At 36.6% G+C, this 16419-nt stretch overlaps 1 protein-coding gene across 1 annotated transcript in view; it reads left to right on the forward strand.

The window, feature by feature from the left end:
• The window catches only part of LOC150078253 (exonuclease 3'-5' domain-containing protein 2-like), a 163514-nt gene that overhangs the window by 73512 nt on the left and 73583 nt on the right, over positions 1–16419 (forward strand). The window contains exon 5 of the mRNA XM_090384514.1: positions 4397–4508. Within this exon, the coding sequence (XP_090240640.1) occupies positions 4397–4508 (112 nt within the window). The remainder of the gene's footprint in view (positions 1–4396; positions 4509–16419) is intronic.

Genomic DNA, 16419 nt, shown 5'->3' on the forward strand with positions numbered 1-16419 from the left:
AGTAAGGATTTTGGACTAAAGATGAATATGGCTAAAACAAAAGTAATGATGAACAAGTATGCCACGGAAAGGGAAATAATGATTGAAGGAGCAGTAATTGAAAAGGTGGAGTCATATACTTATCTGGGACAAGTTATTAGCTGTAATAATGATAAATGGCTGGAAGTCAAGAGAAGAATAAATTTTGGATGGATAGCATTCAGGAAATATAGTCACATACTGAAGAGCAATATCCCAGTTTGTCTGAAACGTAAAATAATGAATCAATGTATACTCCCCACCATGACTTATGGAAGTGAAACTTGGGCACTCACCAAAAGAATGGAAGAGAAGCTAAGAACTACACAGCGAAGAATGGAACAAATTATATTGGGAATCAGACTGTTAGATAAGAAGAGAAACACATGGATTAGGCAGCAAACTCAAGTAAAGGACATTCTTATCAAAACTAAAGAACTAAAATGGTCTTGGGCAGGACACATAGCTCGAAGACATGATGACAGATGGACTAAGAAAATAACAGAATGGTACCCAAGAGGAGCTAGAAGAAAACCTGGAAGACAAAGGCGGAGGTGGATAGATGAAATTCATGAGTTTTTGAGTAGTAAATGGATGGCCAGTGCTCAAAACAGAAGGAACTGGAAAGTTGCTGGAGAGGCCTTCATCCTGCAGTGGATTGAAAATGGCTGATGATGATGATGATGATTTGTTCCATTCACTAATCTTAATAAATATTACACTATTTATAACATCGGTTGGTGTATTGTGTAATTATTATGAATATAGATATAAGCTAGTCTGTAATATTTATAAGGTAGTGTAATCTTTATACAAAGGGTACTAGGAAAGTTTTGCAATACAGCTTTGTTTATTTAATTTTTTCAAAGTAATTTCCTCTACATTCAATACACCTCTCCATCCTCCGAAACCAATCTTTAAACCAGTTCTGCCAAGTTTCACTAGGGAGTAAAGCACACTCGTTGTCCCAAGCCCGTAGAAGGTCCTCATCACTGGAAAACCGCCTCCCTTTTAGCTTCATTTTCACATGCGGGAACAGTGCAAAGTCGCAGGGAGCAAGGTCTGGACTGTAGGGAGGGTGCTCGAGAAGTTTCAGTCCTGTCGTGGTCAAATATTCGGTGCAGGCTTTGGCGCGGTGAGCTGGAGCATTTTCGTGATGGAGGTACCAGGTGTCCATTCTTGACTTTGGCCGCAGGTTCTTCATAGATCCAATGACTTTAGGCAGGCATTGTTCAGTATACCACTTAGCTGTGACTGTCTTCTGCGTGTCCAAAACGACACGTTCCACAATTCCACTCGATTTGAAAAATACAGCTATCATTTTCTTCTTTACAGATCAGGATTTTCTGACAATTACGGGTGTGTCGTCATCATCAAAGACCCAGACTTTGTTTTGAGCCTTGGTCGGCAGATCGTAATAGTACAGCCAAGTCTCGTCACCTGTCACGATGTTGTTCACATACCGAGATTGTCCCTTATCAAACTTTTTTAACATCTCCCGGCACCAAGTCACACGTCGTGTCATCTGCTCTTCAGTCAGTTGATGCGGCACCCAGAGAGAACAAAGTTTCTTCACGTGCAAATGATCTTGCAGAATCAAACGAATTGCTGGTGCATTTAGGCCCAAAGTATCCTCTATCTGTTGGTAGGTCACTCGCCTGTTTTCGTCAAGCATTTTCCTCACAGCAGTAACGTTTTCCTCCGTAACTGACGTTCGTGGCCTTCCCGGCCTCTCAGAATCCTCCAGAGTGAAATTTCCCCTTTGGAATTCTCTATACCACCTGAATATCGTTGTACGATGTGGACAATCATCATCTAGTGCAAGAGTCATTTCTTCTAAGCACTGGTCTATGGTTAAACCACGCACGAAATTATACCACAAAACTGTCCTTATCTCATTTCGTGACCACGATGCCATCGCAAGCACTTTACACTCTCACTACTAATGAATAACTGAGCCCATCGACTTGGCGCGGCGGCTACTATGCACGTATGAACATGTCTCAACATGCAGCAACAAGCAGCTTCCTGTGATTCATTGTTGCGTCATATTGCAAAACTTTCCTAGTACCCTTTGTATGATAGCTATAAGATAGACTGTAATCTTATATAAGCTAGTCTGAAATCACCTTGCAGGTGCTTAGTCTCCAAATGCTGCAAACTGTAGCATCTGGAGACTAGGCACCTGTGAGGTGATCTGATGAGGTGTATATGTCCTTGAATGGTTTGAGCAGGCTCAATGTTGATGGGATTTTTCCTCTTGCTCTGATTACAAACCAGAGGGGGCATAAACTCAAATTGAGGAAAGATAGTTATAGAATAGATGTGCGGAAATTTGACTTTAGCCAGCAGTTAGTTGATTGCTAGAAGAAACTTCCATCTGTCATTTTAGAAGTTGATAGCTTAAATAAATTCAGGGAAGAAGTGGACAAACTTTTGGAGCAAATGGATGGGTGAATTAGGAAGATTTTTTTTTTTTGGCTGATGCTGTATAAGCTGGCTTTCTTGCATCATATGCCTATGCTAATGCTAACATACACAATTCGTTTATTTTCATACTAGAATACAAGACAACCTTAGTGACACACCTAACATTCTTCATATTTTTTTTCTCATCAACAAACTTTCAAAGTATACAGTTAATGATAATTGTCCTCTAGGTACCTCATTTAATAACTTGATAATGGGCTCTTCTCCAATAAAGCCTCTTCATGGCCATTCTTTGCCTTATCTGTTCCCCTTGGTTCAACTAGTTTTAAATCTTCTGATTCTAATTTTTGCTCCAGTCATGTCAATAACATACATTTTTATTATTGTGTTTGTAAACAAAACCTGTACAACAAATTTCACCTATTATATTTCATATACACATTTATATTTATCATGAATAAAAAATGGTGGTTCATTCATGACAGCAGTTGCAGTACATCTAATGGAGCTTTAATCAAAACTTTGAACAAATTGTTTTCTTCATGGGGTTTATCCAAAAAGTTGTTTTCTCTTTAAATAAAATGAAATGATTTTATTTTGGTCTAAAGAGTGTAGATAATTTGTATTGACATTTATGGATATTCTCACAAAGAAAGGAACTCATTCCAAGTCTTGATTAAAGTTAATTAAGGACTGCACATGGTATTTATGGTGAAAGAAAAAGAAAAACATAGGGGGGAAGAAACCAGTAAAGTCAGGCTGCATATAGAATTCCTTAATCAATGACAAAAAATGGAGGAATTTTATGAATAATAAATGATTTTATCATGATGTAAAGAGCGTAGGTAGTTTGTATCAGTCTTTATTAGTGATGGGCATAATCGAATCATTAGTAATCAGGATTTTTCAATAATCAAAATAATTAAATGAATAGTAGTAACTAATCTACTATTCATTTGATTATATCATTCAAACGATAAAACATTTTCCATAATTGAATGAATTGTTGAATGATATGAATACAATAAAAATAAATATAATTGAAATAATTGATTATACTCATCACTAATCTTTATGGAGCTTTGCACAATGTTCATGAGTCAGGCATTCAAAGCTTGGGGAGAACCATGTAAATTTTCAGGTTGTAATGTTTCAATATGCCAGAAGTAATTGAATTTATTCTTAATTTTTAATTAATTTAGTGCACAGGATAAAGGTTATTTATAGAGAAAGTTAAAGGTTTTTAATTTTCCAAGTTTAATTATCAATGGATTGATTCATATCATAATGTGAATTATCATGAATATGCTACTTAGGAAGGCTTGTGCTACAGCAGATTATTATTATTATTATTATTAGCCATATGGTACAAGGAAGCCTGAGGCTTATGCTGCACCAGCGAAAAAAAAAAAAAAATTCCCAAGTTACCCCCCGAGAGAGAGAGAGAGAGAGAGAGAGAGAGAGAGAGAGAGAGAGAGAGAGAGAGAGAGAGAGAGAGGAATCACCAACAAAGAGGAGAATGATGATATCCAGCTCTTTTCCATAGGATCAAGTTCCTTGTATGATTGCTGAAAATCAGTATCATGGCTGAGTTTTAATAATGCCTTTTCTATTATGCATGACATGAAAGAGCAAAAATTAACAATTAAAGCATTTGAAGGTTAATTTTGTTTCTGTACTTTACAAATTTTCTAATTTTTATTATTTTAATTGCATAAAATAATAGCTAGATAAAATATAAATTAAGTATCATACAGATACCCCAAAATTTTTGGGTTACATGAATACACTTCATAAGTATTTTTAGATAAATGTTCAATAATTAAAAATATCTGATAATCCAGTTCTGTTGTGGTCTCTGGATGCTGGATTATCAGGTTTCTGTTATATAAATTGTATTCAGATTCATTTGTTGGTAATTTTTATTTTACGAATATTTATTTTTCAGTAAAAAAAGTGGGTTGAGGAGTTTAGCTGCTAATGTGCTTGGAGTAAAGCTTAACAAATCATCACATTTACGATGTAGTGATTGGGAAGCTGATGTGTTAAGCCAAGAACAAGTATGCACTTTATATATATATATATATATATATAAAAACAGTTAACAGTTTTTACTCTAAAGTGCAAACCATTGCAGATTTAAAACTTGTGCCTTTCTGAAATTCTAAAAATTATTTTGCAGTTAATTTTAATTTGAAAATGTTGGCCCTTCTTAAGAAATAAATTTAATAAATCAAATATTTTTCCAAATTTTACATTGATTTTTGTGAATTTTTAATAGTGAAAATTTTTGGATGCTACATGCTTTTTTTTTTTTTTTTTTTTTTGAAACTGTTCTGTTTGTAGTCCTTGTTTTGCCCTTTAAGAACTATAATGAGTAAATTCGAACTGCTGGTTAGGATAAGTAATGCTTATCCTAACCTTACAGAAACATGGTGTCACCCTGAGATAAGGGATGATGAGTTTCAGTATGGTATGTATAGTGTATTTAGGAAGGACAGGGAAGATAGAAGGGGAGGTGGGGTCATGCTTCTTATCAAAAGTAACCTGAGCATGACAAAAGCTTTCCCGGATTCAGACGTTTCGCTTGCTAGTATAGAATCTGTATGGTGTGAATTAGCTGGAAGCAAAGGTATAATGAGAGTGGGAGTAATCTACAGGCCAGGTGATTATGATGAGAGCCTCTATATGCAAATGGCATGGGCAAGTAAATGTGAATGTCTTATTATGGGTGACTTCAATTTGCCTCTAATTGATTTTTTTTTAATGAAACTCCCAAACACAAAAGGTACTAGAACCTATAGTACTTGGTACTGTGCTTGGGTTTGAGGTTGAGAAGATGAAAGAAGATATTTGTTGACATTAGACTTGAACTTCTGTAGACTGTAATTTTCGGGAAATACGTATGAAGGAAGGTTGTTCCAGAAAACAGCAGTTGAATGAATAAACAAGGAAGATGAAAAGTTGGTTCTGTGAGTTTGAAGTTGGACAGTAAATGGATGTTGGCTGGTGGCAGCATGTGGTTGGATGTTTTGAAAGAGAGAGAATGAATTATAGAAGCCAATTCAGAAGAACAGTGCCCATGGAAGTATCTGTAGAAAAGGCATGCAGCAGAAACAGTATGTCCATGAGACAGCAAGTGGAGAGACTCTGTTAGAGAGAAGTCATTAATTAACCTAACTGCCCTCTTCTGAATGGAATCTAGAAGCTTGAGAGAGCTTTTGGAAGCACCACCCCAGACGAGATGTGGGAACAATATTCCATCTTAGGGCAGATTTGCAATTTGTACAGAGAGATTGCAGCTGTTTGGAAGAAAAGTAACGCCGGGAGCGAAGGAAAAAATCTAGTTTTTTAGATGCACAGAAAGCAATATTTGTAATGTGCTTGTGCCAAGAGAGATCAGAAGTCAGGGTAATCCCCAAAAGAGATATAACATTGTGCCAACAAATCGGAGTGTCACCAAAGATAAGCATAGAAGAATCCTTTTTGCGAGATATAAGACAAGACTGAGTTTTAGAAGGATTGAAATCAACTAAGTTGTCTTTGCCCCACTGGAAGATTACCTGGAGATCGGCATTTAAGGAATTGGTAGTGGATATTTGAGAAGTTGAAGCTCATTGAGCAGGGCAAGGTTTCTCAAAATGAAATGTGGAATGCAATGTGCTATCATTGGCAAAACTATGAATAGGATTTCCAGTCAATGGAAGAAGGTCATTAATATACAAGAGGAAAAGAACTGAACCTTGGGGGACACCAGCATTAGTGGAGAAGTTAGAAGACAGAGAGCCATCTACCATCACCCTCAGTGAGCAGTCAGAGAGAAAACTGGATAACCAATTACAAAAAACAGTTGACAAACCATAAGATGGAAACTTGTTTAGAAGACCTTTATGCCAAACACGATTGAAAGCCTTAGAGATGTCAAGAGCAACTGCTTGTGTTTCACCAAACTTTTTCATTGAATTTGTCCATAAATGGGTAACATAAGCTAGAATATCACCAGTGGATCGACACTGACGGAATCCATACTGGAGATCATTGATCAGATGGAAGGTTTCTAGGTAGTTTGAGTTGGCGGTTAATTTATCCATTACTTTAGAAAGAGTAGAAGTAATTGTAATCGGATGATAATTGAATGGGAGGGATTTGTCACCCTTTTTAGGAACTGGCTCGATATAAGCAAATTTCCAAGCAGAAGGAAAAACACCTTTGGAATAAGAAAGTGAAAAAAGGCGGCAAAGAACAGGAATAAGTTCAGGAGCATAGGTTTTGAGAACAAGTGGAGAAATACCATCAGGTTCTGGAGCTTTCTTAGCATCAAGATTCGTTAGAATCCTTCTGACATCCTTTTGATGGAAGACCATAGGAGGCATTGAATGGGGCGTGTTGAGAATGATGGGAGGTATTTTACCAAGATCATTAATATATGAGTTGGAAGAAAACTGGGATGCTAGCAGATCAGCTTTATCCTTGGCTGAAGTGCCAACAGAACCATCTGGTTTTGACAGAGTTGGGAGCAGAGATGGGCAAAAGTTGCAGCCAATAGTTTTGGCAAGAGACCAGAATGCTCGGCTACCATTAGGGCAAGAAGCAAGTTTTCTACTCTTAGTCTGTTTAAAATCTAGTTTGGACTGGTTAATAACTGCTTTACAATTGTTGCGAGCTTTGTTGTAGGCAGAAAATGAAACTGAAGAATTGGAAACAAGCCAATCACGATATGCAACGTTCTTCTCTTGAACAGCCTTAGCACATTTATTGGAAAACTGAGGTTTAGATAAAGGACGAGATTTTAAAGTGGAGTGTGGAATAAAGGATTCCATTCCTACAAGAATAATTTCACTGACATGATCTGAGTTGATATCAGAAGTTTTGAAACAGTAATCCGACCAAGGAAAAGAAGAAAAGAAATCTCGCAGGTCATCCCATTTTGCATTCTTGTAATGCCAAAAAATATGAGGTTGGGAATAGCCATGAGATAAAGGCTCCATTGGAGAAGAGATGATCATCAAATTGTGATGTTAGATGCCTAAAGGACCACTCACTTCGACCATGTACTTAGAAGGGTTGTTTGTGAGAAAAAGATCAAGCGTGTCGGCTGTATGGTTAGGATCATCCGTTATTCTTGTAGGTAAATGAACAATCTGTGCAAGGTTATTAGTAATTGCAAAAGCCTCAGCATCTTGACCAGCTGGTTCGGTGTGAGTACAAAATGGAAGCCAGCTGGAGTTGTGAACATTAAAATCACCAAGGAAAATTACCTCACTGTTAGGAAAGTTGGACTGGAGAAAGTCAAAGAGCTCCAAGTGATTAGTGGAGTTGGGACACCACTTGAATTTTACACAATGAGGTAGAGAGATTTCAAACCAGAGAAGATCAAAAAATGGAGATTCCAAATTACCAAGTCTCTGACAGGGAATATTGGAAAGAATATATGCACAAGTACCACCTTTGACACGAAAGGAATCATACAGCGAATAATTTCGGCAATTGAGATGAGCAGTAGTTGAATCAACCGATAACTGAGATCCTGTCAGAAAAAGTACATGGAGTTTGGCAGACTTCAAGTGGAAATGGATATCGCTGAGATTAGAATTGAGACCACGTATATTTTTGAAATGAACTAGAAAGTGTTTGGGAGGTTTAGATCTTTTTGCAGATAAGCTTACTGTATTCGTTTGGCAATTCATGGTGTATTCAATAGTAAGTAAAAAGTGGGGGGGACATGCTGTATGAAGTAATGAAATTTTTGGATATGGCGTACACGTGGTAAGAATATACCCAGATCCTTGACTTAACGTTACCTCGACAATGCCCCCTGTATACACTCTGCTTGGACTCACTATCTGGCAGAGTAGTAGCAGCAGGATTATACACCAGCTGCTCTGGAAGCCTCCTTAAGAGTTACCAATAGGTTCGGTCTGGTGTACTAACTAGCGGCCGGCCTGCGAACACCATTTTAGAGCTGTACCCTCGAAACGTAAGGAAGGCTGGATCTCGCTATGATGTTCATCGTAACCTTAAACGTCGTTAGTCATACTGCATGATGGAAGAGATGGGAAAGGGTTGACTGGAACTTAGCTCTGGAGACTAAACATGAGTTCCACCACTTCAAGCCTCCAATAAGCAAAGTGGTGGTATTGCACCAGTTGATGAGAGTCATCCGCCACCTAGTATTGCCTGGTAACTCAGATGGGCAGCATTCCTCCATGTGGTGTAGATGCCACACCTCAAAACCCTGCTTACGTTGGTTCACATCTGGGTGGTCACCCACTGTGTGCTTATGCATGGAGTTTATACCCCGGTTTACTAACAGTCCCACCATCATGAAGGTGCAAGCAGAGGATTTGGCTGTCACAGACCGTCTGAACCTTGCCATGGTTTTGTAAAGGGAAAATCATGTTTAACTAATATGATTAGCTATTTTGACAGGGTCACTCATGAGCTGGACTTAGGGAATAATTTTGATGTTGTTTATTTGGATTTCAGCAAAGCATTTGACTCAGTCCCACATGAGTGGTTACTTTATAAGCTGGAAGAGGTTGAAATCACAGGGAAAATGCTTAGGTGGATAGCAGGGTGGCTTCAGGGCAGGAGGCAGAGAGTTGTGATAAATGGTTATTCCTCAGATTGGGTGGATATAAGCAGTGGGGTTCTGCAAGGATCAGTATTACGACCATTGTTGTTTTTGATTTTTATAAATGACATTTATGAAGGGATAGAGGGTGTGATGTCTAAATTTGATGTAAAGATTGGTAGAGTAGTTAATGATTGTTGCCAAGCAGAGCTTCTTCAGAATGGCCTAGATAAACTTCAGAGATGGTCAGAAAAATGGCAGCTATGCTTTAATCCAGCAAAGTGTAAGGTGTTGCACCTGGGGAACAGTAATCCTAAAATAACATATACACTTGGCGGAGTTGAACTAAAGCCGGTAGTGGAGGAAAGGGACTTGGGTATTACGATACGGTCAGATATGAAATTCTCCGAGCATTGTCTACTGGTTGCGAGGAGAGCCCATGGTGTCCTATCGATGATTTATTGAACAATCGCTAGTAGAGATAAGGACGTCGTAATCCCATTATATAAGGCTTTTGTTAGACCACACTTGGAATACTGTGTTCAAGTATGGAGACTGCACCTAAAGAAAGACATTGTTCTTCTTGAAAGGGTCCAAAGATGGGTAACTCACCTGGTGAGACCAGCAAAAGGGTGTCCATATGAGAAAAGACTTCGAATATATGGGTTGCAGAGCTTGAAAACTAGGCACCTTAGAGGAGACTTGATTGAGGTGTTTAAGATTCTGAGAGGCATAAGCAAAATGATGATGATGAATAAGCATAAGGATGAAATTTTCATGGTTATAAATGATTCTAGAAATAGGGGGCCATAATTTCAAGTTACCGGGGGAGTTGTTTAGACTGGATTGCATGAAGTTTTATTTTAGCTAGCGAGTTATAAATTACTGGAATAAGTTACCTACACGGGTGGTAGAGGCTGACAGTTTGGGGAAATTCAAAGGTCAGCTGGATAGGTTGTCCACTTCCTTTTGTCTTATTAATTTTTATTATTATTATTATTTATTTTTTTAAAAATTTTGTTCTATTATTATTAATTTTTGCTTTTATTCTTATTATATTTTATTTTATGTATTTTTTCTTATTTTATTTTATTATTATTATTTATTTATTTTCTTCTTTTTTTTTTGGCTGGTGCAGCATAAGCCATAGGTTTCCTTGCACCATGTGGCCATTACTAATACTAATAACAGAACCACAAGTAAAGAATGCTTACTAGAAGCATTAGAGAAAAAATATAAAATATTAATAATATACAGTGGGTATGCTAGAATGTAATTGGTTCTAGAACCTCGTTCGTTATAGCATCTATTCGCATACATTAAAATATATGTATTTAGGGGTAATCTGTTCCAGGCCCACAGTCTAGAGCAAAGTTACCATTGAATACAACGATTTAAACAGGAAAAATATAATTCAAAATGAAAAATATGAGTAAAAATAATAAATAATATAAAAAAATATAATAATATAAAAAAATAATATAATAATATAAAATAATATAAAACAGTATGTCCATGAGACAGCAAGTGGAGAGACTCTGTTAGAGAGAAGTCATTAATTAACCTAACTGCCCTCTTCTGAATGGAATCTAGAAGCTTGAGAGAGCTTTTGGAAGCACCACCCCAGACGAGATGTGGGAACAATATTCCATCTTAGGGCAGATTTGCAATTTGTACAGAGAGATTACAGCTGTTTGGAAGAAAAGTAATGCTGGGAGCGAAGGAAAAAATCTAGTTTTTATTTAATTTTTATTAAATTTATTTAATTTTTATATACTGTACATAAAATTTGAAAAGCATAAACTGTTTTCCTGAGTGAAAAATATGAACAAACTTCCCCTAATAAAAAGCATAAACAATCTAATGCACATGAAAAGGATAAACGATATTCCCCCAGTGAAAATATAAACAAATTTTCTCTAATAAAAATTAAAAAATCACAGAGGTTGAAGGAGAGGAATCATCATTCCTACTCATCTTGAGTGACTGTCCTGTGGGAGGTTCATCAGTTGGAGGTCACATTTTTGAAGAATGAATTCAGGGTTGACTGCTTTACCCTGGATTTTTGGACCCTCCAAAAGTGGGCCATCGAAGTGTCATTAAAATGATTAAAGCCCATTTCCACAGCAGCAATACCTGGTGATAATCTTTTATAAATTTGGACAGTTTATTTCAGCAAGAGAACACTTCTTCAAGGTCCTCAGCTGGAATGCTGTGACTTTTTTCCTTGTCCTCTTACTTCTTGTCCCCAAAAGCTTTCCTCTTCTTCAGTACCTATTCATTGTGAAGCTCTGCTAGCCCCTCAGATGATAGCTCTTTCCTGTGGTCCTCCACCAATTTCTCTATGTCCTCCTCATTGATCTCCAGGCCCATGGAACTGCCCAGACACACAATTTTCTGCATAACAGGCTCTTCCTCCAACTGTTGAAGGCTTTCAACAGTTGGAGGAAGTCCCAATTGTTGAAAGTCCCTTGAAGCCACAGCGTCAGGCCACAATGGCCTCCAAGCCGAATTCAAGCAGCTAACAGAAACCTCCTTCCAAGCAACCACAATTAGGAAAACAGCATCCGCTATATTGAAGTGACCCTTCAAAAAGTCCTTCAGAGTCACATCACTGGAAGAAGTGGCCTCAAAACATTTCCTGAACAGTGCCTTAGTGTAGAGTTTTTTTTTTTTAAATTTGCGATCACCTGCTGGTCCATAGGCTGCAGGACAGGCATTCTATTAGGTGGCAAGAAATGAACCTTGATAAAACCAAACTTATTTGGTAATTCTTCCATCAAATTAGGAGGGTGGGCTGGAGCATTTCCCATGACCAAAAGAACCTTCAATGGAAGAACCTTCTCCCTAAGGTAGTCATGGACAGTGGGGCCAAACACCTCAGTCACCCAGTCGGGGAAAAGACTCCTGGTCACCCAAGCCTTGTGGTTGGAATGCCACAAAACTCCAAGGCAGTTTTTCCTGACGTTTTTAAAAGCTCTGCAATTCTCCGAATTGTACACGAGCAGTGGTTTGACCTTGCAGTCACCTGAAGCATTGGCACAAAAGAGCAATGTAAGCCAGTCTTTCATTGGCTTATGGCCAGGCAAGGTGGTCTCCTCCTTCATGATATATGTTCTACGTGGCATTCTCTTCAAGAAAAGGCTAGTTTCGTCGCAGTTAAACACCTGCTGCGAAAGAAAGCCTCAATCTTAAATTTCTCACGATGTTGCTCAGCAGCATCCCTATCTGCACTGGCAGCCTCACAACACTATGTAATCCAGTCCTTTTCCTAAATCCGGTTTTTTGGCATCCCTTGGTGCCAAAAAACTCCTTCACAGAACCAGTACTTGTACTAGAAGCCTTAGCACCAAGTTCCTCAAACAATTTTTTGGCCTTTTCACAAATAATCGCTTAACTGACACAATCACCTGCCATTTGTTTTTCATTAATCCACACTAATAGAAGAGTTTTGATCTTTTCTGTGATATTACAACGTGAACTGCGTAACCTAGAGATTCCCTTTGCAACCTGTGCACTTTTTATTTCTTCCTTGTTTTTTAAAAATTGTACTGATTGTTGATTTATCCATACCATATTCAGCACTTAGATCTCCTACACTTTTTCCACTTTCTCACTTGGAGATTATTTCTTTCTTAATGTCTAAGTTAATTAGCTTTCTCACTCTATTTTGCTGGCTCATGGCTAAAATTATATAGCAGAATAATTTTTAAAAATATTTTTGCTGCTAAAGGGCAGATAACTGAACTAAACTAATAACTGAACCTTTCAAATGATAAGAAAAATGATAATTGACACTCTAATCAAAGCAGGAAGACCCCAACACGTCATGCGCACATGCATGCTACGTCAGCCGATAGTATTTCTCCACGTTCATTGTAGCATCCTGATTTTATTCATAAAAACTGTTCATTGTAACATTCGTTCATTGTAGCATCGTTTCGTTGTAGCATACCTGACTACATATAATATTTTGGGCACATTTCTGCCAGGAAGTAATAATATATATTTCTGGCTTTTATTGGTAATTTGTACCTGTCAGTTTTTTTGGTTTTCCCAGAAAATTTCCAGAAATTCTTTTAAGTTTTAAAGAAAATTTTTGCATTATGGAGAACATTCACATTACTTCCAAATTTTAGTCAAGTTTGTAATACAATAGAACCTGGATAAGAAATTCCCGCATAACAAGTTTTCCCCTGTACTAGGTTTGATTTTTTAAGTCTTGATTTCAACTCTGTATATTATAATGTATGATTTTCCTGTGCAAGAAGTTTCCCGAGTGAAAAAAAAATTTTCCTGCTTAAAAAGTTCATGATAAAGAATACACAGTGCATTATTATAATGACTTTTTTCCCACATAATGTTTTTTAAATATAGAAATTCTTTATTTTTAATATTAAAAAATATAAACAATATAAACATTTGGTAATTGAACAAATTAGTGCCAAGCATCATTTTAGTTCGTAGTAAATCACCAAAGTAGGTGAAATGTCATCGTTTTTGATATTCAGTATCTCATATTATGATTGCCTTCACAACGAGTTGCCCTGATATTGCACTACCTCCAATTGGGAATACTAATGTTACTTATTCTCATTAAGTGAATAAGTAACATTAGTTACTTATTCTTGCCGAGAATCCACTGGCAAAGTGTTGCCTGTTCGAGAATATAGTGTCGAAGCATTACTTATTCAAGATAGTTCAATATCAGGGCAACTTGTGGCATTCACAATATGAGATATCACATAAATGATGCCATTTTGCCTACTTCTTTTCTATGAACTAAAATGATGCTTTACACTAACTTGTTCGATTAGTGAATTTTCCATAGACTGAGGCTTTCAGTGCTAAAACCTTTTTAGTATAAACATTTTGATATAATGGAAGTGACATATTCCAATTGTTTACATTGATATCCATAATTGGATAGTGTTGACTGCATGAAGCACAGTGAAGCATTTGCTGTTAAGTTGTGATGGTTGTGAACAGTTTTTAACTGCTTAGTGTATTTTTGCTGTGTCTTATTGTAATTGTATTGTAACCTTTTAAGGTATGTTGAAACCTCAAAGGAGCTCATCCTTCCAACTTGATAATGAGTTTAATGAACAGAATGTTTAGCAATTAGAAATCTAGTGTAAAAAGGTTTCCCCTAGGCAGAGTAAAATATTTATAAATTCGGAAATACAGCCAGGCCTCGCATAACGCGAGTTCGATTAATGCGTTTTTCAGTTACCGCTATTTGAAAAAAATTATACCACTTTTCACTTTACACGATGCAAATTTCCAATTAACTCGATCTTTTTTTTTTTTATGCAATAGTCGAAAAAGATTTGAATCGTGCGTCGGATGGGCAATAAACAAACATTTGCCTGCTGCCCGCCTCAGTGTGTTCCATCAACCATCAGAAGAAGACGTGTTACTTGTTTGTCTCCTGCTAATAAAGTCAATGCAGACTTGCATTTAAAAATTCAAAATTTTAAATGAGCCAGATGAAAATGTTACTGTGAAGGAGATAACGGTAAAAGAACTAGATGAAATCTTGCATATCACAGAAAACCTCAAACAAAGGGTTTGAGGTTCTCCACAATATTTATTTGGTCAGAGCCCAGAGAAGATTGTTGTCGGCTATCGGAAATTGATTGATGAAAAGAGAAAATCAACACTGTTCAAATATTTCCGCAACAGTCATTTCTTCATTATGTATTTTATGTCAGAGGTTCCCAATCTCTCTCTCGGTTCACAGTGCCCTTAGTGTCTCAGTAATTTTTTCACGGCACACCCAGACCAAAAGAAATACCCAACAGTTCCGTTTAGCAGTTAGGTCCAAACAACTTAATAAGAAATGTTGAAACTGTAAATTACCTCGAGCTAGTAGTTCTCGCGGTGTCCGACAGATGTCGAGTATCACTGTGTTTCCCTCGAAAATTTAAAATATTCCGCAGCGCACAGTTTGGGAACTGCTGTTTTATGCAATAAATATTTAATTCCATAATTATTTTCATTATCTTTTACATTGTATACAGTTAAAAAGTTATTTTTAAAATTCTTTATGGACATTCCAGAAGGTCAAGGACCAATTATAAGGCCAGCCTGTAGTACTTAAAAATGATCTTTAACTTATGTATGTGTATCTTTTCATCTTTATTTGTGTAGTTAATATTTTATACCCTTAGGTCATTTTTCCTTCTAAGAAGTTTTCCTGCATAAGAAGTTCTAAGCTTCCAGTCCCTTGGAGAACTTCTTACCTGGGTTCTACTGTATATGTTTTTAAAATGTACATATTTGTTATGTTTTACAAATACAGACCTTACTAACTATATTAATGTGGAGGTCATAGCCACTGTTAGGTGATTCTACTCATCTTTAGCAAAGAGTATTTTGTATTCTGAGTGTGTGAGATCTGCTATGTGCTTTAGGTTATGTTTTAATGTCAGGTGGTATTAGTGTGTCCATGTATTCTGCGATTTGTGCTCTTTTATATTGTTTAGTTTTACTAAAATTTGTTAGGTTAATTCTAATTTGTTTTTGAAAAAAAATATTGGTTATATGCAAGGAATTGGGAATATGCAAATTTACATGAGGATTCATTTATTTTCAATGTAGTTTTCAAATGCATTGGTGTCAAGCACCTAAGAAGCTATAAAAAATTCTTCCATTGCTTACATGCAGATGTCCAGAAGCAATAATTGCTTCTGAAAATGGACAATATATCAATTATCACAATAGAAGATATTATTGATGCAAAATGGGCAGTGAAATTTGGAAGTAAGATTAGAATAAATAAAACTGCTTTGTATATCCCCATTATTTCTCACAGTAATTCAGAATGTGACTATGTTTTCAATCTTATCAAAAAGTACATAAAGGAATTCAAATAATCTACATCAAATAAAATATTTTAAGTTTTGGCAGAAAATTGGATCTCTTTGTTTATCAACAGAATTTTACTACTCGTTTCTTGAAAAAAGCAAAGATAACTGTTTTCTACAGCAGCACGTTAGAGAGTCAACAAAAGAGAGGGTAATATTTTTTATCTGATTATGAGCAGTGATAATTCATGCATTAAGAATCTGCAGATAAAAGAACCACTAGGTGGCAGTGATCACAATGTGAGGTGGGATTTACTTAAAGATGTAACTACCATCAAGGCTAGCTAAGGAAAGGAATTTTGCATTCATAAAGGTGACTACAGTGGTCTCTGACAGTTTTAAATTCTATACAATGGGACCAATGAACGTTATTACTGACAACAAATTCTAAATGGGAAATATTCAGGGAAAAAAATCATAAAAGCTACTAGACATTTCATACCAACTAAGAAATACCATTTTGAATCAAGTGTCTTTGTGGCTACATCATAGTATCCAGTCAGATTTGTCAGATGAGCTCTTCCTTTA

This window comes from Mastigoproctus giganteus, chromosome 11 (genome assembly GCF_048544385.1).
Source record: "Mastigoproctus giganteus isolate SK-2022 chromosome 11, ASM4854438v1, whole genome shotgun sequence".
NCBI classification, from domain to species: domain Eukaryota; kingdom Metazoa; phylum Arthropoda; class Arachnida; order Uropygi; family Thelyphonidae; genus Mastigoproctus; species Mastigoproctus giganteus.